Source organism: Pantherophis guttatus, chromosome 1 (genome assembly GCF_059756535.1).
Source record: "Pantherophis guttatus breed Tessera chromosome 1, ASM5975653v1, whole genome shotgun sequence".
Classification (NCBI taxonomy): Eukaryota; Metazoa; Chordata; class Lepidosauria; order Squamata; family Colubridae; genus Pantherophis; species Pantherophis guttatus.
In genome coordinates, this window is record NC_142063.1 from 58,614,933 (window position 1) to 58,642,819 (window position 27,887).

The 27,887-nt window shown below is 36.8% G+C and overlaps 1 protein-coding gene across 20 annotated transcripts in view; it reads right to left on the minus strand.

Moving 5' to 3' along the window:
- Positions 1 to 13,662: 13,662 nt before the first annotated feature.
- The window catches only part of NPAS3 (neuronal PAS domain protein 3), a 741,221-nt gene continuing 726,996 nt past the window's right edge, over positions 13,663 to 27,887 (minus strand). For all 20 annotated transcript variants that reach the window (XM_034417996.3, XM_034417993.3, XM_034417994.3 and 17 more), the window contains 3 exons: positions 21,754 to 21,901; positions 19,190 to 19,305; positions 13,663 to 18,043 (listed from right to left, as the gene is read on the minus strand). In XM_034417996.3, the coding sequence (XP_034273887.1) occupies positions 16,734 to 18,043; positions 19,190 to 19,305; positions 21,754 to 21,901 (1,574 nt within the window). In that variant the 3' untranslated portion in view covers positions 13,663 to 16,733. The remainder of the gene's footprint in view (positions 18,044 to 19,189; positions 19,306 to 21,753; positions 21,902 to 27,887) is intronic.

Consider the following 27,887-nt stretch of genomic DNA (forward strand, 5'->3'; position numbering starts at 1 on the left):
CACTTCCGAGCAGCCACAGTTAGACAGCGACCGAGATGAGTCTTGGCTGGATCCTCAACAGCGTCAGAAAGACAAGTGCGCGCAGCAGAGGAGGCGTGCCAGAGATTAAGCTGAGTCACTGGACCACACCCCACAGGGGATAAAAGGAGGTGTGGTGGCCATTCAGGCCTTGTGACGGACAAAACTGAAAAGCTAGCTTCATTATAACTTCATTATATGCCCTCCTTGGATTTATTATGGACTGGACTTGACAATTCTTTGGCTTTGTGGACTTATTTTGGTTTATCGGACGGAGGAGAAAAACCTCCCTTTGTGAGTAGTTTTTGGCAGACAGCTACTGGGTTGCTGCCAATTCTGTTATCTCAAAGGAATTCCTGACTGCTGGTTTTATTAACTCTTGGCTGACTGTTTGTGTGCGTGTGTGAGACGGGGACAGAACAGAACCCACCACTGCTTTATAGCCCTCTCTAAGTGATTTACAGAGTCAGCATATTGCCCTCAACAATCTGAGTCCTCATTTTACCAACATCAGAAGGCTGGAAGACTGAGTCAATCTTGAGCCAGTGAGAATCGAACTGCTGGCAGTAAGCAGAATTAGCCTGCAATACTGCATTCTAACCACTGTGCCACCACGGCTCCTGGTTTATATTAACTTTTATTTCCAAAGTAGTTTAGAAAAGCTTACTGTTTCCAAAGGGGGCAAGGAAACAAAGATGAGATACAGCATCCTTCAAATTAATCATCCCATGAGAAGCATAATTTAATTTAAGCACAAATGTGGGAAGGATTACCAGTTTGCCCTCAATCTTGAATTATCCAAATATTTTTATTATGAACAGAAGATACAATTTGCTACTAGTTGATCATTTTTGTGTTCTTTAATTGGTACTTTATAATGGCTGGTTTAAAACATTTTAGCTGAGTTAAGAGTTCAATCCAAGACAAAGAGTTTTGTAACTCTGATGCAGTGTTGGCCATGTGAGCAGTTCAGAAGAACTACACTATGCTGTTCTACCTTTCCAACTTCAGCAAGAATTGTACTAGGATAGCAATAGCACTTAGACTCATATACTGCTTTACAGTGCTTTACAGTCCCCTCTAAGCAGTTTACAGAGTCAATGTATTTCCCCCAAACAATCTGGGTCCTCATTTTACCACCTCGGAAGTATGGAAGGCTGAGTCAACCTTGAGCCTGGTGACATTTGAACTGCCAAATTGCAGGCAGCTGGCAGTCAGCAGAAGTAGCCTGAACCATTGTGAAGTAGCCTGAACTCTAACCATTGTGCCACCAAGGCTCATCAGCCCTTCAAGTGTAGAACTACTTTATTAAGTAGTTAACAACAGAGTCTCATAAGCTTACCCGTGTCTTTCCTTTTAACCCTCTTATATCGCAGGGAGTCAGAAGAGCTGAGGGTGGCTGAAATGAACAATGTTTGTTCTGCTCCTACTATTTTCCTTCTGGATTCCTTTCCCAGGTCATTTGCCTGGCTCTTTACAAAAGGGGAAGCACTCTGCTCTTATACAGATTCTTCTAAGCAATTAGAACGTCTACTAGTATTGTCTCCTCAATTAGATGGAGGAGGAATTACCCTCAGGTATAACCCACAATCTTGATTCTCTCTTCCATTAACTTGTCAGGTGAAATCTAGATTCTGGCACATATGAGATATCCCAAATGATTCAATTGAAGGATATGTTCTGTCTATGCAGCCCTCTGGTCATGTGAGTAGCGACATTGCAGAAATGAATGGTGTTTGAGAAGTTATTTGCATACAAGAGCTACTACATAACAGTCTGGTTGGAAAATTGTAGCTAGAATTAACATTCCAAGCACTAGGCTCCAATTCTTCCAGTTGATATCCCGGGTGAGGTTATAATTACATAGCAGAAGCTAACACATGAGATGGATATATGTTTATTCTTGGATTACACATGACTGCTGTGGTTTTCATGGCTCCCAACATATTGTTGCAATTATACGCTACTGAGTACATGCAGCTTCTGCATGGCCACAATGTTCTTAACCAAATCTTAGACTTTATAACATTGGCAACCATTACCTATTATCTAAACATGTTTCTTAACACTGTCACTATGAATATTTAAGAAGAAACAATATAAAGCAAGCTTGTTCATATCCTCATTCAATTATTCATTTCTGAATTAGTTATTTTTTTGGTTATTTAATTATTTATCAATAGATCTATTTTCCAGGCACATATTAACTGTTTGACAGAAAGGTTCAAGGTGTTATTTAAGGTCAAACTGATTTAAGACCTATTTAAATTATTGCCATGGATTCCCCCCCCCCTGTTTTCCAGTCACTGTGATGCCAGACTCATTAAAATGATCAATTTGTCAAATTTCGTTATTTTTCAAAGACAAGCACATCAGGAATATGTTCGCTTTTTATTTCTGTGTATAAAACAGGATGAAAATTGAAACTTTTAATCTTGCTATTGGAGTGAACTGCAAGGCCATTAGCAAACTGCCATTGTCACTGTGAACCTAATTTTAGGTTTTAGGTTCGAGATTAGCTTTCGCAAAGACTTTTTGAACCATTCTATATCTTAAATACTTATTTGTCTATGTTTCAAATATTTAAAGTACAAAATTTCACAAGTATCTTAGCAATTTTGTGATTATGTTTCTTCAAAAAAGGAAATTATATCAGCTTGGGAACAAATATCAAGTTGTTAGGACAGTACTACAAGCAACCCTCGAGGAAACATAGTGGAGACAATACTTCTAAAGAGTGTTTCTCTTATGCTGCTGTTTGTGTATCACCTGGTTTCACATAAGAATGAAGCTCAAATGACCCATGAGACTATATTAGTGCTTAACTCTGATAATGGTTCCTATTTCTAACTCAGTTGCATAGTTATTGTTTAGGTTTCTCTTGTGACCCCTTTATAGATTACTTACTAGCAGTGTGGGAGTTGCTTTTCTAAAGTTTCTCCTAGGTTGCCTGAAAGACTAGAATGATTTTTGGTGTTGCTACTTTTGGGGGCACTTTTTACTAATGTCACATAGCTAGGAAAGGAGCATAACAGTAAAGTTGTCACTAGGTGATAAACTCCTTGTAATCCCAATCATTTAAACACTGGCATTACAGGGGTAAAAAAAATCACTGTACATAGTATCAATTTCAAATTCCAGCCGATCCTAAGACTGAGACATGTGAGTTGGTAAGCGAAAGAAAGCAAAGCATCAAAATAGTGAGACTAAATTATCATCAGAAGATTCTGAGAGAACAAATGACTTTTCTTAATCAAACTTATATTCCATTTCTTCAAGCCATATACTTATTTAAATTTGCTTTTACGTAATGTCAGAGATTGGAGGGTAACTCAAAGACCCAGAAACTCTGAAAATCATCACATATAAGTTACCTGAACATTATGACCAGCAAGGTAGCAGGGTAGCAAGGTACCAGCAAGGTACACGTCCCTTTTATCCTACGTAGCTAATAAAAATGATCACAAACTCATGAACATTTATATAGAAAATGAACAGCCTGGAAGCACGTTCCCCTTTTTTACATGTCAAAGCTTTTCCATTAGCTGATATAAAATCCATGACATTGCTCTTGTTATGAACTCTGATATCTTAATGTAAATGGCTAAGTCATCTTTGCAAAACTGTCAGGAAGTCTACTAACATAAGGCCAAAGTATATTTATCTGCACTTATGCAAAATTATTGGTTTGCTTTGGGCTGAAGACTATAATACAGCTCCTTTGAGTGTCTTTCCAAAATAATATTTGTTGTAAGAAAATGGCAATGTAGGATGTAGATGCAAACACTAAAAATTCACTCTGAAAATGGATTAAGAAGGAAGCACTAAGAATTCATTGTTCATTTAGCGCTAAGAATTCATTGTGAAGCAGTAGGATGCAATTCTAGTTCTTAAAATAATTTTAAATAGCTTTTTCCCCCTTTTCCCTTTCCCAATACATATAAATATTGAGTGAAAGGAAACCTATGTTTTCAAATTCTGTCTAAACTGCATTATGTTGAACAAGGAAAATGAGATATTATTCTCGTTATTGGTCTACTATGGCTAGGCACCAAGATGGTAGTTTGTTTTCTTTTAATTAAAACAAGCACAACACAAGATAAGAAAAGCGAATAATTACTACCAGTTAAATAAAGGAGTCTACATTACCCACCTTTATAGTTAGGGAAACACACCTCATGAGCCTTTTCAGCCTCCCAGACTTCCAAAGTTAATCGTTCTTTTCTCTCTCCTATTCCTCTAATTATTTCAGCTCCGGCTGAGCTTCCAAGGATATCCCAGCCTTTGGAGAGTTCTTGTCTCCTCATGGTTCACTAAGGCAGCCATTAAAGCTTCTCATACTTGCATTTCACAATATTGGAAAGCCTCACCCATCAAATTCTAACGTTTCAGTTGCTGCCACTAATACTTTCCAATTCAACTGAAAGGATGAAACTGAACACTGTAAAAACGAAAAGAGCCAACCCTGTTTAGATATTACAAAAAGAATTAAACTTCAGCAGATAAGAAAGTCCTCACAGGTCCTGGTGGTTCTTCAAAGAGATATATGCCTTTTAGCAAAATGTCTGCATTTATATCCATTTGTTGCCCAGTCGTTTCAAGTTTTTTTTTAGTGTATAATAAGCTAATTCCGCCCTCTGGATAATTATTGGAAAAAAACCCTCTTTTTCCTATCATATAAATGCAGTATCCTATAGTTTTCTCTGGTCTTAATTTTTTATTGTTGTATTCAAGTAAATACTTGAGATTCTTTTCACATCAGGAAGCAAATGATGGGAAGTAAAATTTAGAGTATTTGGAGCCCAAAAACTTTAAATAAAAATAATTATATTAACTGCAGATGATTTATCAAGCAAGTACAGATAGTCCGTGACATACTGTACAACCATAATTGAGCCCAACATTTCTGTTGCTAAGTGAGACATGTGCTAAGTGAATTTTGCCCCAGTTTACAACCTTTCTTGCCACCATTGTTAAGTGAATCACTGCAATTATTAAGTTAGTGACACAGTTGTTAAGTGAATCTGGCTTCCTCATTGACTTTGCTTGTCAGAAGGCCGCAAAAGATGATCACTCCGGGATACTGCAACCGTCATAAATATGAGTCCGTTGCCAAGTGTCTGAATTTGGATCACATGACTATGGAGATGTTGCAATGGTCGTAAGCAAGAAAAATGGCTGTAAGACACTTTTTTCAGTGCCATTTTAACTTTTGAACAGTCACTAAATGAACTGTGATAAATCAAGGACTACCTGTATAACAAAAGGTGTTGCCACACAACATAGCTTCTGCTTTAATCCTGCACAGAAAACAGGAACAGTTAAGTTCTTAAGGCAGTATCAGGGTTTTCTTTTGTTGTTAAAGCAAATATTTAAACATTTATTTTATGGAACTTTAGGTTCCCCATCTTTATGAAAAAAACAGGGATGTTGAACATTCTAGATAATTACTGACCTATCTTTCAATCATATAATTCCATTTAATTATTGATATTCAAATATGAATTTTACTACAATACTTTAAACATCTCCTATAACATTTAAAGGTAATATCATCTTTAATTCCCTTTTAATTCAATTTCCTTTTCTATTTAAGATATATTGTATCCTAATATTATACCCAGTAATAAATATTAACCTCATAAACTTGGTTAATGTACTAATCAGGCTAATGGAAGGTTGTTGTTCAGGCTGACACAAAAGTTATTCGGAACAAGAGTGTTTTGACCTTATTTCCTATGTGTTTGGTAGGTCTCTGGGGAATCTGGATTTAGTAACGATCTATTACAGATTAAGTTAGAGACAGCTGACATAGATCCACAGAAGGATGCCTTTTCTTAACAAACTTGCTTCCTTTTTTCTGGAACTAGCAATGGAAGTGGACAAGAGTGAAGAACTAGACATAATTTACTTGGACTTGAAAGAACTTTCAATATACTGCACCATATAACAGATTCCTTTATATGGCTGGGGGTACAGCATTGATGGTGAAATAATCAATTGTATATCACATTGGTTTAGCAACAGGCAGATGATGGTAACAGTTACAAATCACATATTAAAGAATAATATATATATCATGGGATCCGTACACTGGTGGATACCAAAAAATATCGCTCCCCATACCAGAGGAAAATGTAAGAATATTCTGGATAACAAAATGTGGTTACATTTATTGCATTAAAATGTTGCTGATTTCCAAGCCCCACCAAATTAATAACTAATCCATCTTCTTATGCAGAGGTGTGTAGTCTTTGAGTAGCCGGCTGATATTTAATGTGCTTTGTGGACTGGGGCTAATGCCTGCAACAGGCAGAGTAATTGTGCAAAATAGGCCAAGCTTATACTGATGGAGTAGTCCGAGTTATTCTGTGTTTTCCCCCTTTGATGGGAGGGTTTTTTTTTTCCTTTTGATTTAACTGTGTTAAACCTAAAGTTCACAGTCCAGTTTTAGAGATTCCTATCTCAAAACAGCAGGTATGCATCCTGCCAATTTTCAGCATGGTTTCTGACTCCAGTGGCATTCAAGGGAGATTCAAGCTGCAGTACCAAGGCTTTTGTTGCCACATATGGACAATCTCTGATTTAGGTAAAATTCACATAATATTGTTGTTTATTCTAAAAGGAATGCCCTCATTGAGCTAAGCCTGAGACTAGATGGTACCATTTCAGAGAGCAGGTAGATTCTACTCACTCCATTCCGGGGTGAAATTCAAATTTTTCCCTACCGGTTCTGTGGGAGTGGCTTGGTGGGCGTGACAAGGGATGGATTCTGCAAAATCTCCATTCCCACCCCACTCCAGGGGAATGATACTGCAAAATCTCCATTCCCACCCTACTCTGGGGCTAGCCGGTTCTCCGAACTACTCAAAGTTTCCGCTACCAGTTCTCCAGAACCTGTCAGAACCTGCTGAATTTCACCCCTGCTCCATTCTATTCTATACCTTTTTATTTCCTGATGAACTGCCTATTTATGGCACCAAAAATGGCCAGAGTCTTCAGTGTTAGGTCCACCCCCATTGTTTTTGTACAACTGCAATCTTGTTCATATTACCTTATCACTTGTGAATGATTCCACTTTGACTATATAACCATCAATGTTGACAGAGTAATGAAAAATAAAGGAAGTGAACCTCAAAATGGTTTGAATCTCAGTAGCCACATATGTTTTGCAGCAGATGAGGTAACTAAAGAGTTAGACAAGATTAAAGTTTATGTCAAAATATAAAAGGACATATAAGCTAACATAAGGCATTTTTGAAAATCCCAGACTTTTTTCACTCATCTTAGTACTGAGAAAGACAAAGACACCAGAAACTTGAAAGAGAGAGGCTTATAGAAACATGAAGGAGCATTCAATAATACACTGTTGGTTTTAGGATTCATTAGTGCCAGTGTGAAATATTGGTTTAACTGAACTCCCCCTGGACTCCTGGAACAAATGCCATTTCATGATGATGTAGTCCATTGTCTCTGAATTGTGAATGATTTGTATATATGTACAGTTAACTTTCAGTTTACATACCTTGTATTGAAACAACTTCCTTGTTTAATGGACCCAGCATAAATCTGAACGTGCATGAAGAGTTTTACAGTATGAACCCAGCTTCATCGAAAGTTACTTCTACTTCTATTATTATTAGAGTTGATGTTGCATGTTTACGTTTTTAAGTAAAATGTTAACACTTAGAGCAAAATTGAGGACTGCATCAGCATTTAGAATACTATTGATTGATTTTAATATGTTTAGTTATAATGCAGAACAGATAAACACCCAAATCAATAATCCAACAAGGAAATGTTAATTCTGCTCAGGAAATGCAACTTATTGTGTCCTGCTGCTGTCATTTCCTCTATATTTAGAAGGCAGATAAAAGCCAAGTTGTATTCCTTGTGCTTTCAGGAAACTAAAACTAGCTTACAATGGTGTGTTGCTGATCAAATAGGTTGAGAAAATTAGGTGAAATGCATATAATTATCGTGGGCAAACCTAGATTAAACATCAGAGGTGAACCATCCTCCTTGGAAATGGAAAGCCTATTTTGTTCTTTGAGGATTCTTTGAGAAAGGCCGGGGCTTGGAAATAAGCCTTTCCTGAGAATATTTAGGGGCAATCTCAGCATGTCACTATAAACATATCCCATTAAAAAACAAAGCCTTAATAGAAAGGAATAAGTTAAAAGGCAATATGCTATTCAATTTCAATTGCCATATGCATAGGTTGAGACCTGTATTCTTTGTGCCCAATATGTGCATTTTTGTTTTCCAGTTTTGGTTGCACTCTTACTTTTAAAATGTTGAGGTTCCCTTGGTATCCCACTTCCTTGCCAAAAATCAGGCTCTTATGAGCAACGTATTAGCCTTATCTTGGTAACTTTTAAATGACTTATGCTGATTTTCAGCCAGCCTCATTTTCCTCCCATTAAAAAAAAGGAAACAATTAATGAAAACACTACATAGATTGCCTGTTAACCCACAACATAGTAGACAGTCCCAATGCGATTGTTTTACAATCACTAAACTACATAATCACTATACTACACAATCACTTTGTAGTGACGGCAGCAAAAAACTGGTTTTTAATCTTCTGATTTTTTTCCCCCAGTTTGATTTTTCAAAGATTTTGAGACAGGCCTGTCTTGTTTTTCTTGTATTACTTCAGCCTGGTTTTAGAAAATAATATATCAACAGCATCACCCAGCAACGATTCAAAATCAAGGTACTCAGATAATAGGAGATCTGAGCTTTCAGCCAAACTTAATTGTAGCTCAAATACCAGAAATTATTTCTCTAGTTTTTTTGGGTGGTAATAGGTAGGAGAGGTTTTTGTTACATCTATATTCAGGTGTCTGTCTGTCCTGTTGTTCGAATTGTATAACTTGTTTATGTGAAAGCATATCTATTAATGGAGTTCCTAAATAGGCAAGTGTTTTTCATAGTTTCTAATACTGTCAATTCAGTGAGTATAGAGTTATCACTTGTGTAGAAGCAAGAGGAGAGAGAGAGAGAGAAAGAGAGAGGGAGGGAGGGAGGGAGGGAGGGAGGGAGGGAGAGAGAGAGAGAGAGAGAGAGAGAGAGAGAGAGAGAGATATCAGACCAGACACCAATTCGACAAGAAGACTATAACATTTATTAAGGTAGTTGTAGTGATAGAATCCCCTCCCTTTTATATTCCAGTAAGTCAGGGAAGAGCCAGCTCAAGTTTCTTCTTAATACTATCTCTCTTCCCATGAGTTAAGGAATGCTTCTGTTATGAATTCTGAATAGTTGCTTCAAGACCATCTCCTTGGGTTACTATTGCAGAGAGTGGTTTGTCTATAACCAAGATACAATTTCTTAGAGATTGCGAATGGGTGAGAAGATTGAGCTTCTAGAAAGAATAGCAAAAGAATATTTTTGATAAATAAATAATATAAAACAGGTTTGAAAGAAGAAATGTGCAAGGAACTGTTTATGACATACCTGTAGAAAGCAAGATGCCACACTTGATTCTAGTATTTTATTACCATCAGTTGGGTATGAAGTAGAGCAGGTCACGTGCAGATGGTTTGTGAATGGTCAAAGATGTCAAGTTTACTGTGATGAAGGCTCTACCTGCTTTATGTGTGCTATATGTGCTACACAAGGAAAAGGAGCAGGGCATCAGTGTACATAGCTAAGGCTGCCTTTTTGACCTTTCAGTCTCCTTTCTCAATCTCCTTATACTTCCAAACTCAGATCTGAGATATGTCTAGGTAATTCATACACCCTCCAAAGGCTTATTATGTTCCTTTGCTTTCTCCCCAATAATATATAACTTTTTTGGATATAACTTTTTTTTGTTATTGTACTGCTATAAGTTACATTCATTTTAAGTATTATAAAATATAAAAAGCAATAATACTTTCTATAACTACATTATTGTTTTGAAATTTGGTGGTGACTACTGTACATCCTTTGCAGGCCTTTGAAATTTAATGTAAATCTTGGCACAATTTCATCTCAAATGTAGTTAATCTCTACATTTGGAATCAGATGCTGCATTGATAAACAAATGAATTTAACCAGGAAATTCTTAACCTCTCGAGAATTACATTGGCAAGTCAAACATGGAGATGCTGGCAGGCCTGAGATTGTGGCTTCACAATATTTCTCTGGCAATCTGAAGACTAATTGAAACCTTTTTGCCCAGGAAATTATCTAATGACTTGGAAGAACAGAACAGGTTCTGGTAGCAAATAGAAGAATTGTTCCAAAACTCAATGCCCAGCATAAACAATCTATGAGAGAAGGAGGCAAACATACTCAGGCTTTGCCCTGCCTCTTCTGGAACTCTAATGGTCAGCTTGTGCTAGACCACATGATCCATTTTTGACCATGCAATTTGCTTTTGACAAGCCTGAGTTTCAGATGTGTATATCTACGTATTTAAACATGTAAATTAAATATGTAATGTTTGATGAAGCCCTTGGAGGAGACCTCACATTATTTGTAAGTGTTAAATACTATATAGAATAGACAAACTAACCAATGTATTTCATATTCACACTAAAATTTAGATTAAAATTGGGAATTCATAATTTAAAGTTGAAATTGCTAGTTTTTAACTTAATTGAACCTCTGTTGCAGAAATATTTCTCTTAAAACTGGAACCTGAGCATTAAAAAGCCTGATCCTAGCCTAAATATTCAAAAAAACATTTTCTGCTTTATAGGATGGTATTTACCACCAAATAATTGTAGATGAGTTTATTGCCTTAAGTTTCTTTAGTACAGGGGTGTCAAGTGATACATCGTCACGTGACGTATCACAATTTTTTTCCCCTTTGCTAAAATGGGGGGTGAGGGTGGCCAGCACGTGACTCATCTGGCCCATGGCCTGCGAGTTTGACACCCTTGCTTTAGTACATTATAATTCTGATAACAGCTGGTTGACCTGAAGATGATTAAAAACTTCAGTCCATTAATGTAAATGCAAGATTATCAAGACAGCATAAACAGAAGTTATTTAGTGTTTGAACACATACATACGCATTATGGCACATGTCATGTATTTATCCTCCAAAATGTATCAGTTATAGTTATATGTATGCAGTTCAGTGGTAGGTTTCAAAATTTTTTACTACTGGTTCTATGGGTGTGGCTTGGTGGGCGTGGCAGGGAAGGATACTGTAAAATCTTCATTCTCACCCCATTCCAGGGGAAGGATACTGCAAAATCCCCATTTCCTCCCGATCAGCTGGGACTTGGGAGGCAGAGAATAGATATGGGCGGGGCCAGTCAGAATTTTTACTACCGGTTTTCCGAACTACTCAAAATTTCTGCTACCGGTTCTCCAGAACTGATCAGAACCTGCTGAAACCCACCTCTGATGCAGTTATTAAAAATTAAATATATGGAAACAGCCTAAATCCTACATATAACTAAAAAGCTCATAAATAAATTATCCTGCACCCTAGAAAGCACATCAGATAAACAACCTTTTGATTTCCTTTTCCTGGGACATAATAGTTTCATGAATAGAATAGGGGACAGCCAGTCTCTTGTTTCAATAAAGCTAAGAAAATCAGCATGTTGAGAATTCAGCTTTGATTGAAAATCAAAGAACTTTCCCTCTGAGCTTGTTTTTGTTTTCTTTCATATTCAAAATTAAACTTCCATTGCGAATTTACTGCTAAAATTAAGCCTATTTTCAGATTAAAATTTCAGTCAATTTCCCAGAGTTGTGAGGCTAATGGGAAAGGTGTAGTCTGTAAGTAAAATTCAGCAAGAATATCTGCTACTTTTGTCATGTTGTCATGCAGACAGTGTGTGTAAACCAGTGTACCAGGAACATTGCCCAAAGCAGTGGAATAGAATAGAACAACAGAGTTGGAAGAGACCTTGGAGGTCTTCTAGTCCAACCCTCTGCCAGGAAACCCTGCCAGTGATGGCAAACCTTTTTGGCACTGAGTGCTGAAACTGGAACACGCACATGTGTGCGCCAGAGCGCCAAAGACCAGCTGGCCAGGGCGCATGCATGTGCCGGCCAGCTGGTCTTCGGGTTTCCGGCACCCCGGTATGTGTAGCCGGCGTGTATGTACATGCCGGAAATAAAAAAAGCAGCTGGCAACAGCGCACGTGCCCACAGAGAGGGCTCTGCGTGCCACCTCTGGCACACGTACCATAGGTTTGCCATCACGGCCCTGTACTATTTCAGACAAATGATCCAATCTCTTCTTAAAAACTTCCAGTGTTGGAGCATTGACAACTTCTGGAGGCAAGTTGTTCCATTGATTACTTGTTCTGTCAGGAAATTTCTCCTTAGTAACTAAGTTTCTTCTCTCCTTGATTAGTTTCCACCCATTGCTTCTTGTCCTACCCTCAGGTGCTTTGAAGAATAGTTTGACTCCCTCTTCTTTGTGGCAGCCCCTGAGATATTGGAACATTGCTATCATGTTGCCCTAGTCCTTGTTTTCATCAAACTAGACATACTCAGTTCCAGCAACTGTTCTTTATATGTTTTAGCCTAATCATCTTTGTTGCTCTTCTCTGCACTCTTTCTAGAGCCTCAACATCTTTTTTACATTTGTGGTGACCAAAACTGGATGCAGTATTCCAAGTGTGGCCTTACCAAGGCAGTATGAAGTGGTATTAACAGTTCACGTGATCTTGATTCTATCCTTCTGTTTATGCAGCCTAGAACTGTGTTGGCTTTTTTGGCAGCTGCAGCACACTGCTGGCTCATATTTAAGTGATTGTCCACTAGGACTCCAAGATCCCTCTCACAGTTACTACTATTGAGCAAGGTACCACATATACCATACCTATGCATTTTGTTTTTCTTGCCTAAATGTAGAACCTTACTTTTTTCACCATTGAATTTCATTTTGTTAGATAGTGCCCAATGTTCAAGTCTAGGAATGCATGTGGACTGAAATATTACATTCCACTTAAACATAAATGTATCAGTAGCAGCTCTTGATGTTACCATTTCAATATGTTTCACTATCATCCAAAAACGTTATGATACAATCCTGTATCTTTTTGAAGTTTTAGTCGATTGTTCACTTTAAATGATAATACATCTGTATGACTTTGAGCCCTATTTTTGTGTGTGCTTTTACCCTGAAGTCAAGTCCCGGTTTTGTGTTCTGGCAAACTCTTCTGTCCTCCGTTTCTTTGCCAGAAGCCTGGCTAATAAGAATGTATAAAAACATGAGGTATTTGTCTTCCAATTTACAGGGTGAGGTATAAAATCAAATGCCTAAATAGAATATGAGTGACAAAGAGTTTGAGCGTATTGATAGCATATATGAAAGAATAAATCTGCATTTTTGGTGATCAGCATAGACAAGCTGCTCTCTGAAGTCACCCTTTTTGCCATGGTTAACATTTCAGCCCTATTATTCAGCTTTGATAATGTGCATAAAATGCTCAGTATGATAATGAGTTGGGGTAGCTGAGAATTTAGGATGGTGGCACGTTTAGTGTAGTATTTGGATTAGCATTGTTAGCCTGCTTCTACATAGGTCACTTTGAAAAGCTTATAAACTTTAAAAATAATCTAGTTACAGCCTCTTTTTTTAGATTTTAAAAGCTTTCAAACAAGGTACCCTGCTTAAACAAATACTACCAGCATTAATTAATCAGGATGATCGTATGTAAAAGAAATGATGCCAGATAGTAACAAATCCAAGAGAAGTTTATTATGAAAATGGCACCTGCAGGATGAAAAAAATTAAGTTACATAAAGACAACCATGTATGACATGTATGAGAATCTACAAAAGTATAAAAAGAACCCTGCTGTAAATGAAGTATGTACATTTCTGATTTGCAGCATTATCAATGATCAATGAAAAAAAAAATGTTTCGAATAAGCCAGGCACTCAAGAAGTTAGATTCGGTTAGGTTAACACAAAATAAATGTACCATAGCTGTCATTTTTAAACATTTTAATTTTTTTTATATATATTGTAGAGTTGGTAACACTGCTAAGATTTATACGAACAGAATCCCTTTCCCCTTTATTCAGCTACTTGGCACCAGTCTCCTCATAAAAGATTTCATATATTTGTACAAGAAATAGTTAAAAACACAGACACAGTCTTTCACAGGTAATGAAGTTTTTTTTTCCATTTTGTAATTTTAAACACTATGGATTTAGACAGCAGCTGTGATTATCTGTTAGGTTAAATCACCAGAAATCATTTTGACACAACACAGAAACATTTATAAAAAATAAAATAAAATAAAGCAACAACAGCTGTCTAGCTGTCTTTGTAGCCGATAGGTGCACTCCTTTGATTGTTCAACAGCTAGAACTTCCAAAGCGAAACCCAAATTAGCTTCTCTTGGCCTTGGAATCTACCTAAAATCTTTCAAATTAACCCTTTACAAGCTCATTATCAAATTTTATGACATTCAGTGCCCTTTGTGGGCATCACTCTATCCCACTCTTTCTCATCTCTACTTCTCCAATTCAAACCCCATTGTACTCGGCTTCATTTCAACACAAAGGGTCATCCACTATGTAGAGAACTGCTGAGCTAAAATACATCAGCAATACATTGCACAGGTATGCAAAAATATATATTTGACAATCCAAAGCTCAGCTTTGCTTTTGAACCACATTGGTTGAGCACTCCAAGAATTTTCTATCTCTTTCTGCATTAACCAACTTGGGAGAACACCAAAGAAATGCACCCTCTACTTACAATTAGAGCACAAGGGACTCTGGAAATGTTAACAACTGAGGCTATATGGCATCAATTCATTTAATATGTCTGAGTATCATCCTTTAGTGCATTGTGTGATGCACACTGTACGAGCAAGACATACCCAGAACTCTCTGTGGGGAAAAATGGCTCCATTACCTTGAGCTAGTTAAGAGTCTTTTATCTCTGAGAATGGAAAAAGAGAGAAAGAGTTAGAAGAAGAAATTGGGAAGAAAGGTGAAGGTTGGAAGTAAACAGAGGGAGAGAAAAGTCTGAAAATACACACCAGCAAAGCAACAGCAGAAATGAAAAGGTATACAGACAGTGGAAGGCCACCACACAAAAACCACTAACCCCCAAGAATCACTGGTTCACTAGGACTGTAGGAATGGGACTTTGCCACTCCAGACTAGAGATAAAGCACAGAGAAGACAAAGGACAAAACAACTACATTAGCTTAGTATATACTGCATATAGTAACACACATTGAAACTGCAATGAGACTGACAGCCAAGGACACTTACACATTGTACACATTACAGTTTTCACATCTGTTATTAGATGCCTTAACAAACAGCTGCCAAAGATGGAGTGGAAGAAGAATTTATACTTGACAGTCATTTGGAGTGTTTGACACTACACTGATTTCTGGCAACGAAGACAAAATAGACTTCTTTTCTTTTGTTTTTACTTAATGTGCAGTTTTTTAGTTGCAGTTATCTAGTTCAAGCGTATTAACCCATTTGTTAAAACATATTGGCTTTAACACTAAAAGGAAGAGGAGGAGGAGGCGTATTACAAAAGAGAAAACAATGAGCAAAACATAAAAATAAAGATACAACCTTCCCTCTATAACATTAAGCATACATGTATATATATGTGTGTGTGTACAGTATGTATCCACACACACACATACACATATCCACTCACATGCACAAACACACACACACACACACACACACACACACACACACACGTTCACTCACTCACTCACTCACATTCATTTATTTGGAAGTTGTAAAATTAGCCTCAGTTCTACTGAGAATAAAAAAATAGAAAGAGAAACAATATACACCTTTAAAAAATCTGGTCTTTGAGTCAATTTCACTGCATTTTCTTGTTCTTTTTAGCACATTCGCTCAACTCTCCAAAAGAAAAGTCTTCCAGATCCATTTAAATTTAATATGAGGCTTGTTAGTTTGGAGGTAAACAAATTAAGTCCTGCAGCAAATGTTAATGAGGGCTTTTGTCTTAACTAACCAAGGAAACTGCAGCACCTGACTATGGACTAGCACAGAAGACATTTCTTTAAAAAAAACAAACAAACCCAGCCCACAAGCTGCATATTGTGTGAAGACATTACAGATTAATAAATGATAGCACCATGGTTTTAGAAATTAAGTTAATGTTTCTGTAGTTAACATTTAGTCCATCTTCTTATTATTCTAATCACAGGCCAGAAATTAATTTTTTAAGAACCCAAATTATTGTATGTGCAAGTAAGAAAATCTTAACCATAAAAAGTGAATTAAACTCTGCATAAAATTCTAAAATACTATCCCCTATTTTTTTTTAAAGGAATTAGGAACAAATACCCCCCTTTTCATTTGACTTAGTCAAACAGGGCACATTGTTTTATGCTTGTTTCTTTTAACCTTGATCATATCAAGATCAATTTAAAGTAAACCCAATGGTTGTCATTCTTACAATCTCTTTACCACAACACTGAGTATTCTATGGCAGAGGCATACGCATATTAAAGGCATCTTAATAAAGATGCAAAAGGAAAAAAAAATACACATCTTGGAAGAAGACAAAATGGCAGGCCACTGATACTTCAGTTCTCTGAAGGCCAAAATTAAAAGTATCTTTCCCATTAAAGAATAAGTCAAGTTAAAGAGAAAGGGGATGAAATGGGGAGCATCATATGGAGAGAATAAGCTGACCTGCTCAAATTCAAAGTGCTAGGATTAAAGGTCTAAATTAAAACATAGTCTATGCCTCGGAGTTTAACACTGAACACAGTATGTGGTCATATTTCAATCCTCCTTCCGTTCCAGTGTCTGTGCGGCATGGATGCCGTTGCTGTACACAGGAAACGGAAGAGTCGAGAACAGTCCTTCGGCAGTTGTGAACACATTCCCTGCAGGCATTTGGGTCAGGCTGGCTGCGCTCACAGCACTTCCAAACGGTCCTGACATATTGAGTCGGTGGACGTGGTGGTAGAGCATTTCCATTGGTGTTTTAGGATCTAAGCCAAAACCGGGGCTGTTAACGTCCACAAAGTTAACAGCGTGAGTGTTGGGGAGGAGATTGCCCTGCATGGCCAAAGTAACTTCAGCTGGGGCATACCGGATCGTGCCAGTGGTATAGACCCTCTGAGCAGCCGTGCTGGTGGCAGCAAGGGTTCCAGTTACCCTGTGAACCAAAGGAAGGACCACATTGCCTGCTTGCAATCTCTGTAGGGCTTCCAGATCCCCCGTATACAGTAAAGAATTGGAAGTGCTGGGGCCACCCGGATGCTTGTCCCGTGGAGATGCTGACAGAGGTGGGGACAAAGGGTCAGAGGATACAGGAGCCAAGGCGGAATTGGATGAGGTGCTGAACTGAGATTTGCGATTGGCAGGATTTTCAGTCCCTGGCGGGGTTAGAACAGAGTCTGGAATGGAGACATGTAAACTACTGCTGGTTTGGGGGGAAGGGAAGTGCTCTGAGTTGGGGGGCTTGGTCATACTGTAAGGTGATTCATTCCTTGAGATTTCCCTGTTGGGTGGGTAATTCCAAATACTGCTATCGTTATCAAAATTGATAGGTTCTGATATCTCCGTTTTGATTTTGAGCACTGAGGCACTGTTTGGCGGTGAGAGCAGCTGGGGCTGATCCACCAATGCTGAGTCAAGCCCATTTGGACTTGAGGTGCTTGAGAGCCTTCTCCGGGCCACGCTGCCTCCTTTCTGCTTTTTCCTTCTCTTCTTCCTTTTTTGATGCTTGCTGGAAGACTGGGCATTTACTTCTCCTGCACTGTCTGAGTCCTTGGCACTGTCCGAGGTTAATGACTCACAGTTCTGTAACCGCAAGTCTGACTCACTCTCCACATAACGCTCCACCTTAATCTGCATAGAACCAAGAGTGCCAAAGCTATCTTCGGGGGCCTTTTGATTCTCAAAGTCAGAATTCTCAAAGCTGTCATCACTGTCTCTGCTGTCCTGGTTGCTGGAGCTGTTCCCATCATCATTACAGTTCATTTCATTATCTGACTGATTGCCAGACTTCTTCCTATCTGATTCGGGATCTTCGCTGTTTTCTGAATGGTTTCCTTTTTCATCTGACTTTGAATTCTCATTGTCCTCTGAGTAGAAAGAAAAGTGAAAAACATCATTAGGAATAAGAATGTAAGATTTAGAGCCCACTTAGACTCCTGGAGGCTGGTGAAATATTATTACTAGCAATATTGCTGGCAAAGGCATTTTCTTTTAAGTTTAAAACGATAGTTTTACCAAGAATGAGCTGAGTGACATTTGTCTGTCATTTAACTCCCTCCAGTTCAAGATTCTGCTGTTCAAAAAATAAAAAAACATACATGCTCAAGCTGAACGTAAGACTTGTTTTTTCTCCAGTAATGACAGTTTTGTGGACAGGCTGCTAAATATGTGTACAATCAGAAAAACTATACATAAAGAGTAAAATACCATGCATGAATAGCACCAGAAAGATTATCATCCATATAAAAGCCATTATTCCAGTACAGGGCAGACAGTTAAAATTAAAAGGGCCTAGAGAAGAGGAAGATCTTGCTCTGGAAACAATAATATTGCTATGTGAATGCAAGACGTGCCTTTATAGAAAGAGCCTTTTATAAGTGAAGTGTTTACAGGTAAGAAGGCTCCTTTTTTTGTAAACACTGCTCATTTTCAATATAGGAAGGATGTTCCTTGGGATGCTCTGCACCCAAACCATCCAAGGCTTTAACAAGCAGTGCTAATATTGCAAATAAGACTTGGAATAGTTTCTGCAGCTAATAAAACATTAGCATCATATTATTTGCCAGTCCTAGCGGCAGCTCTGCTTTAGACTAACTAAATATTCTGAACCATCTTCAAAGACATCCTCCCATAAAATGCTTTGCAGTAATCCAGCCAAGGGATTAACAGAACACATATGCTGGGTTCTTGCTATGCAAATAGGGTCAGAGCTGCTGTATGAATCTGAGATGACAGTAGCTGCTCTTAAGCGATGAGGTCATCTGGACATCCAGCCAACAGTGATAGATATAAGAATACTCCTCACCCTAGACTTGATTTTTCCAGAGTGCAACAGCCTCAAACCAGCCCAGTGTTTCTTACCAATTTTTATGAGAATTTTAGAGCTCCACTTATAAGTTATAATTGCAGTTTCTAACTTGGCTATGATGGTACGAATAAATTTAAAAATAAACCAAGAAGAACCATGCTTCTATGATGACAAAAAGTTACAAACAAGATGAGCGTTTACGTACCCGAGTTATCCTTTGAATCTGATTCAGAATCAGAGGTCTCAGAGGATTCAGAGGTTTTTTCTGGCAAGTGTGGAAGTTGTGCAATATCCATTGGAGTGTCCTTATACTCTGGATCGCTAAAAGAGAAGAGGCAGCCCATGTACACATACATGATAACTTGGAGTATGATAGTTCCCCCCTTTTTTCAAAATTCTTTTGAATGCCTAAAACAATAGAAAGCATAGGAAAGCATTTTCCCTCCCTCCCTCCCTCTTTCTTTCTTTCTTTCTTTCTTTCTTTCTTTCTTTCTTTCTTTCTTTCTTTCTTTCTTTCTTTCTTCTTTCTTTCTCCTTCCTTCCTTCCTTCCTTCCTCCCTCCCTCCCATCCTTCCTTCCTTCCTTTTTACCTTCCCACACCTTCCTTGGCAACTAAGTAATTAAAAACAATATAATATAATAAATTGCTAACATTAATCAAATATAGCCATGTGATGAAATGTAATACAGTTTTTGAGGTTTTTGTTTGTGGGTTTTACTTAGAGAATTTCTATCTTGGTTTTTCACTATTAAAAATAATCCTTATTTGGACCCCTAAGCACAACAACAGTAATTACATATCTTGATTCTTCACTCTTGAATCTTTGGGGAATTTTTATAAATACTACTTTAAAAATAGATGTCCTTTTTGTTCTGGTATTATCCATCAAAATAATAACTCTTTGTTGAGTAATCAACAAATACATAAGCCTTGTTTTCTGCTATTTCTCTTATAAGTGAATTGTTCATTACCATCTTCAGTATATGATGACCTCATTTTATTTTTGAGTTATTTATTTTTGAGTTATTTGAGTGAGTTATTTTGCATAAGTCACAGAGGAATTGTTATTTACAATTTCTGGGCTCATACATGAACTGTGTCATGTTATATAGGACCCTTCGAACTCTGTTATTCTGTATTTCTATTAATGCCAGCCCAGTAATACTTCTCTACAAGCAAGCATGGAAACATGAACCAAGAACATGTAACAAGATAAAAAAAAAAAATTCCCCAAAGAATAAAACCATTGCATATCCAGGAGGATGGTTTGAGAGGGCTTTAGGCTGCTTTTACAAGTCCCTCTTGTTTTTATTGGAAAATCACTTTATAATTTGCAACTCGTATCAGAGGTTAATCCATGGAGGAGAGGAGACAGGATGCTCCTATGTTATCTGCAAATACTATGGAGAGGTGTAACATGTAGGTGGATTCCTCAAGCTGCTGGCCATTATGTGGTAGTCTTTAATTACTGGGAAACTATTTCTGATTTTCATTTATCATAATGGTAGGAAAGAATTGGGTTCAAAAGCAGAATGCCTCTTGCTATGTTCAATTCTCTTCAACAAGTGCTTGGGGCACTAAGTAATATCTGATTTCCTCTTTATCTTCAATTAAATCACAGTGAGGGGAAAGAGGGGTTACAGTCCTTTCTCTGGGAATAAAGGAAATGTGAATTCTTTCTGAGCTCACTCCTGACATAAGGCCCCAGCCTTTGCAAGAGGAAAGAGTAAAAAAAAAAAAAAAAAAAAGAATTACACGACCCATTTCCCCCCCAATAATTGCTTGTAAGGTCCCACATCTTAACCCTGTTTAACAGAAATAAGACTTATTTAAATCAACAAGAATTCTGAGGACATAAATTTAGGATTGATAGTGCACAATATTTCCCATTTTCTTTACATAAGCACATTTATTAAATTTAAATACCTCTTATTATTTCGTATCCTATGACTATCACTAAGTGTTGTCTCTTATGATTCTTGATAAATGTTTTTTTTTATGCACACTGAGAGCATATGCCCCAAAGACAAATTCCTTGTATGTCCAATCACACTTGGCCAATAAAGAATTCTATTCTATTCTATTCTATTCTATTCTATTCTATTCCTATTCCTATTCCTATTCCTATTCCTATTCCTATTCCTATTCCTATTCCTATTCCTATTCCTATTCCTATTCTATAAAATTATATACTCTTTTGATTTCCATTATTCAGACAACAGAAATAAAATTCAGGCATTTCCCATAAAGCATCCAGATAATCCATCTCTACTGGTCACAGTGTGCATTCACCAAGATCTAAATTCAGACCTAATATTTTCCTGTATACAATTCAGAGAGCTTAAACATCTGGCATTTAATCAACATGTCTAACATATCTGGAAAGCAAAGGGCACTGCATTTAAGAGTTTTACAATAAATTCCATACCGACAATTGCAACAAACAGAGTTTCTGAAACAATAAGGGCCTTAGCTTCTTAGCACATAGGAACATTATCTCATGTCTTTTTAAAGAAGCCTCTGTCCATAGTATCAACCTAACAAAGGTTGGCTATGAATCAACCTGATTAAGCTAAAGCTTTACCTGGATTTAGGAGAATCCAGACTGGCAATCTATCCGATGACCATGCTTCTATTATTCATTAGTACACATTAATTATAAGCAGACTCACATTGAGTTCCTTGCATTTGTTGTTACACACTACCCTTTCAATATGTCCTGTAGTCACAACAAAAATGCCAATAATTGAAGTGGCAAAAAGATATACCTCAGAAGGTAATTAACCCAGATGATGTTCTTCTCATTTGCATTCTTGGCATTAATAGCGATGGTGGCACTAGACTGTATCCAAATATAGCCCCCACTTTTCTGCATCCAACGGTAGTATTTTGTAACACACTGACCCTTGTTCAGCACTGAATGGAAGAAACAAAGGCAAAAGGAAAATCATTGGCATTGCACTTATATACAATTGTTCTGTATTAAAGCACACACCACACCAGTACAAAGAAATTGAAGGATTTTTGTCCCCTACATTTCAGAGAAAGGATAATTATAAGAACAATTAAATCATTTCTGGGAGGCCTGGAAGAGTTGAAGGCAGTGCCTTGATTTGTAGTTTGATTTTAATCTGCTGTTGGCAGCTCGACTAAGCAAGGGAAAAGCAATCAGAAGCAGAATTTGCTGTGGCTCATGAAGCACCAAATCTGTGGACAATTCTGTTTCATTCGTGTGTGTGTGTCTCTGTGTGTGTGTATCATACACATGTTAAATTTCTATGTGATTTATTCATAGCTGCTAGGTAGTAAACCTCCTCGAGACTCTGGCTATTTGAAAGGTTTGGGAAGATACGGTACCCTAGTTCTTTGATCATTTCTCTTCATTGCAGGTGATATCAACTACTGAACTTAGACATCTGTTTCTTTTGATCTTGTCAAACAGAATTTACAGTCTTCAGATGAACCAAATCTCCAGTGGTCATAGGAGGAATGTCTGTAGAGACTTGGCTTAATACCAGAGCAAAATAAATCAACCAATGAACTGCAGAAGAAACTGTGGCCTAAGGGAGTTGTAGAATCAAGCATGTTAAAGCAAGAGTTCTTTGCAATGTTGAAATAGAACTAGAAATGGAAGAACAAGCAAAATGTATAAGTTCTGTGAAATTTTGCTTAAAGATGCTTCATAAAAGGATGTTAAAATTTGTTTCAAGCCAGTATTTCCAAGCCAAATGTTGTAATAGAGTTTTAGCTAATTTAAAACTCTCATACAGTAGTATATATGCTGAAATAAAGAAACAACGTGTTTTTGGCAGAAATACAAATATTGTGCTCAGTATTCTTATTATTCCAGGTTGCATTTCTTCTTCTGGGATGTATTTGTTCTCCATCCTGTAAATCTTGTGCACTAGAGGGCAGTGTGCATTCACATACATCTCTGCTTTTGGCATGTCCTTGTCTCCGTCTGCTAAAATGAAAAACCTCTAACTGCTGTAATAAATTTGGCTAAATTAGCTGCTAAATGGTTATCTCAAGTAATATGTATTTGCATTAATCATCTTGCTCTAAACCAGAACAAGCCAGAGTCCTAAAGACGTAGTAAATTCATATTGTCCATTTAATTATGGCTAATAAGTGCTTCATATACAATAGTTTCATGAAGTACATTTTGATTTTTTTGGGAAGAGGTGGGGGAAATTGAAGAAAAGAAGTCACATTGAAGACAGGAAAAACTATGGTTAGTACTGTTAAACTTTCAACTTAAAAGTTAGACTTTGCCTTTAAAATTTGGCTGTACCTTCAGATTCAGAGAATGATATGCAAGTAAATGTAATGCCACCTAAAGTTTAAAGCTTACTGTACCTGAGAAGATACAAGCCTAAATACATATTACTATCACAATCTAGAAAACCTTTTCTTCTCTTTTTAAAAGGAACACAGATGTAAATGCAAAAGTGCAGGATAGTTTTTTCTTCTGTTTTTGCTTTTTCTTTCTACGTACTTTCTCTGTTGTCTCTCTGCAAAGGTTTGCTATAGCTATCACTGCTGTTCAAGATTCCCATCTCAAGCAGAAAGGCTGCAAAAGTTCTTAGGCTTAGCTCAAAGGAGTTCGCTCAGGGGACAACTAAAGCTTTAGGTGCTCTTCTATTTATCCAGAGAGTCTGTGACACACTGTGTAACTACAATGGCAGTTAATCAACCCTTCTAGCAACCCAGCCTACCAATTCCAGGCCGCAAAGCCACCTCAGGATTTATGTTGGACTCAAACATGTATACAGCCAGATGCATTCATCTCCTGAGCTTAAGGCATATGGTACAAGCGGGTCTGGGGCTAAAGATAGGTGTGAATGAGCTCTGTTTTTTCTTTAAAAATAATACACCTAAATTTAAGATGAACTTGGGGCTCTTGGTGGAGGCGAATTGCAGGATAATTGGGCTCAGAGGATACACTACTTGATAGCATTTCTTCCCTGAGACTAGTAGCTTCACCCATTTTGAGGCTAAAGAAAAATAAGGCGGAGGCCACTGGCTCCTCTTTAACTTTTAACCGATAGCTGTTTTGCCAAGGGAAGTTTCTGCCTGCAGCTATTCTATGTCATCTAAATAGTATGGCAGGATTTAGGGTTCATTGGAGGACTAAAATATTTTGTGGTTTAAAGCCTTATCTTCTTCTCATCTGCCAATTCTTGTCAAGGGCCAACGTTTGAAAAGGTCTTCTTTCCTGCCCTGTCCTTCCCTTCTTTGGCATTCAGCATTTATGGCATACCACATTTATTAATAAGGATTACTTATTTTCCATATGCATATGTATGGAAGAGAAAGACAGATAGACATTTTATTTTGACTACAATGTTCTGACGTTGCAATAAGTTGACTGAAAGCTTAAAAGCTTTGAAAATTCAGTCAGATTTTTTTTTGTAGAAATAGCAGACATTTGCAATTTGGGTTATAGTGTTTTGTAAACAAGGTAAAGTTGATCAGATTAATGCATTAATCAAAATGGATCTTGGCTTTTGTGTATTCATGTTTCAGATATAATTCAATGCTAAACTGCAAAGATAAGCAAGAAGGTGGAAAAATGTGGATTTTTCCATCAAACAACTATGGTGTTGAGACTTCAGTTTTATGCAAATACTTTTGAATTTATAATTAGCTTAAGACTGAGAATAAGTAATAGGGGAATATTTCTTTAAAGTTTTACTCTATTAGAATACCTCAGTTTATAAATTTATTTTAAAAAGTTTAATAATAAAGGATTTTTATCATTATAATCTATTGTTAACAGGTTAGCTGACTGCATTTCTGAGGGAAAAAATTAAGATGGCGGTATCGGGAAATGTATTTCTTTCAATAAACTTAATATTTTTACTAGTTACATTTACAGTTGCCCTCTTCTTGGGTTAAGCCAAGGCATATTTAGGATTATACTATAAATCATTGATTCTCATGCATTTTTTTTAAAAAAATACAGTTTTAAGAAAAAGAAATAGAGGCAATATTAAAATAAGTACCCTGTCAGGATTAACCAATTCTAAAAAGCACTGGTAAGAGATCTAAAGAAGGCAGAAGGTTCATGCAGTAATAGCAAAACTGCATGAATTAAATGTTCTTTCTTTTCTTTTTTTTTAGGATTCTTAAAGGCCTAATAACCTCTTCTTTTACTAATGTACTTTCTGAAAATAAAGCAGATGAAAGAATGCAATTTGCTGGTTGTAAATTATTTTGTTTCACCTGGGTTAATATAATTACAAAAGAACATTTTGGCTTTTTACTCTACCTTAACACTTATGGAAAATAAGTTTTAGGAAAGGAAGTCTTTCTCTAATGGCAATTTTTCAAAGTGGTATGATGAATTGTGAACACAGGCCAACCAACATCACACAGGAAGTCACAAGAGTGGTGTAATTAAAGATAAAAAAGCTGACTGGGAATTATGAGAGTTTAGTGAAACACTTATGGAAGTGAATAGATTGGGGAAGAGTCCTTTAGAGAATGGGGAACCAATCTGATTCTACACCTAACCCATTCTGCCAAAATAAAATATCTTTGCAAGTAACCTTTTACATTATCTATACAATATCTATACTATATTTGTTTCTAAAAGCAAACCACTAGATTTTTTTAGATGAACCTTTTTTATAGTATTACTATAGTTTGACCCACGGTTAGTCTTCACAGTAACAAGATATGATTATAGGATAAGATTATAACAATAGTATAATTCAATAGTTTGTTGTATATTGTATATCATTCCCAAAAAGGAAATCTATTTCTGAATTTTGTTTAGAGAAGAAATAGAAAGAGAAATGTAGAAATTTTTTGAATAAAATAAAATGGATCAGTATAAGTTTCAAGATTTGTGTTTTTTGGGGGGGGAAACCATATTTCCCCCGCTGGTAAAGCTGTTCTTAGAAATCAAAGAAAAAACGTCTAAACCGCGAATTGTATTTTATAAGAAGGAAGTAATTTAATTCAGTTTGAAGAGGAGATGAAAAAAATATTGTAACAAAATGTGACTTTTTTAAAAAAGCATTCCATACAATACAATGTTTCCCTAGGTTACAAATGACTTTGAAACTTTGAGCATATTGCACATTTTGGTTCAGTAAATAGTAAACATGAAAAAAAATGAGATCAGTTGATTTAAGGTATCACATAAACACTGGTTTACAAAAGCCCTCATTACACCAGGAATAAAGGGGGGGGGTTCGGTATGCAGTATTTACTGCTTTCACAAGAATAAGGATGAGCCAGAGTGATTCCCAAATTGTCCTAATATGAAAATACTGTTAATTTAACAAGGGGGGGGGAGAGAGAGAGAGGGAGAGGGAGAGGGAGAGAGAGAGAGAGAGAGAGAGAGAAAGAAATAGCTCTGCATTTAGTACCACAGTTGAACACTTATCTGTTAGTATCATTTCTCTTTTTACATTCACAAAACTGGCAGAGGAAACATGAAAAGGAATACTGACTCTTTAATCTCTTCTTCTCCACCTAAAGCCCAAGGCAAGCTGACAGAGTAACTTCATTCTGGAAACAGTAGTGTGTGTGTTTTTTTAAAGAAAATTTCTGGATTACTTTTTCTTCTGCTTTTGAAAACTGTGGACTATAGGGGAATAAACCTGGCATTGACTTAAAACAAGAACAAGTATTTTTTATCTGAAAAGTTACAGTCCTTGATGCTTACAAGAAGGTCATTTTCAAAACCCATGGGGAAAATAGCATCACAGGTAGAGTGCACTAAGTGCCTCACTTGCTTGAAAGAGAAAACATTTTAAAAATCTTAGCTTTCAGAATTATCTGTATCTTTGATGGCATTTTTACTACAAATTCTGCAATTAAGTTAAATAGCAATGACTGCTGAAGATTATTTAGCAAACTTTTAGGATACATGCTGTTTAAATAGAATTATGCATCCAAAACTATCAATGAATCATGTAACACTCACTGGCTGTCCAAAAACAGATTGGATAAATAGGGATGGATGGGTGGGTGGGTGGGTGGATGGATGGAAGAAAGGAATTATAGTTCTTCCTCTGACCCATTCTCACAAAATTTTGGTTTAAAGAATCCATCTAAATATAAACCTGACTTCATTGAAGGAAATCATTCATTCCATCCAGAAGAATATTGTATCTCTATTTTTGTACTGGTTTTCATTCACATGTTCCCCAAGAAACCTTTGACCAAATGATACTTATTTGGTATCATGGCTAAAATTTCCATTTTTAAAAAGAAATCCTGCTAAATAATTATTTAAAAAATTCAAAGTTCATTACTTTCTAATTTATATTCTAATTTAACTATGTGCAGACTAGATACTGTTATGTATTTATTTATATTTAATGGGATTTATACTTACAAATTATCCAGTGGTGAAATTCAGCCAGTTCTATCCAGCTTGGGAGAACTGGTAGCGTCAGTGGTGGGAAGCTCCGCCCACCTGCCTGGACATCATCACGTCCCGTTTTTGACCCTCTGTGCATGTGCAGACAGTCCTGCGCATGCGCAGAGGTGTCGCATGCTCACATTTGTGAATCGGTAGCGAACACAAGTAAATTTCACCCCTGAAATTATCCCTTTCTTCTTCATTGCTTCACAATTAACACAGCATCCACCAGGTAAGATACACACACACACATAGTTTAATACCATGATAAATATTTTAAAAACACTCACGTCTTGTTTAGAGTTCTTCATTTCATATGTTGCATTCATTATTATTAATGGTTATTTTACTCTAGTTATTGTCTTGTCTATTTCTATTTTGTTATGAGGATATTTATGTATGTGTAACAAAATGTAAATACCAGGTATTTGAGAGCATGCTGTCAAATAGAATAATTAAATGTTGGAATATCTAAGAAAAAAAGAAGCTACATGTTTCCATTCAGCAATACTATGTGCA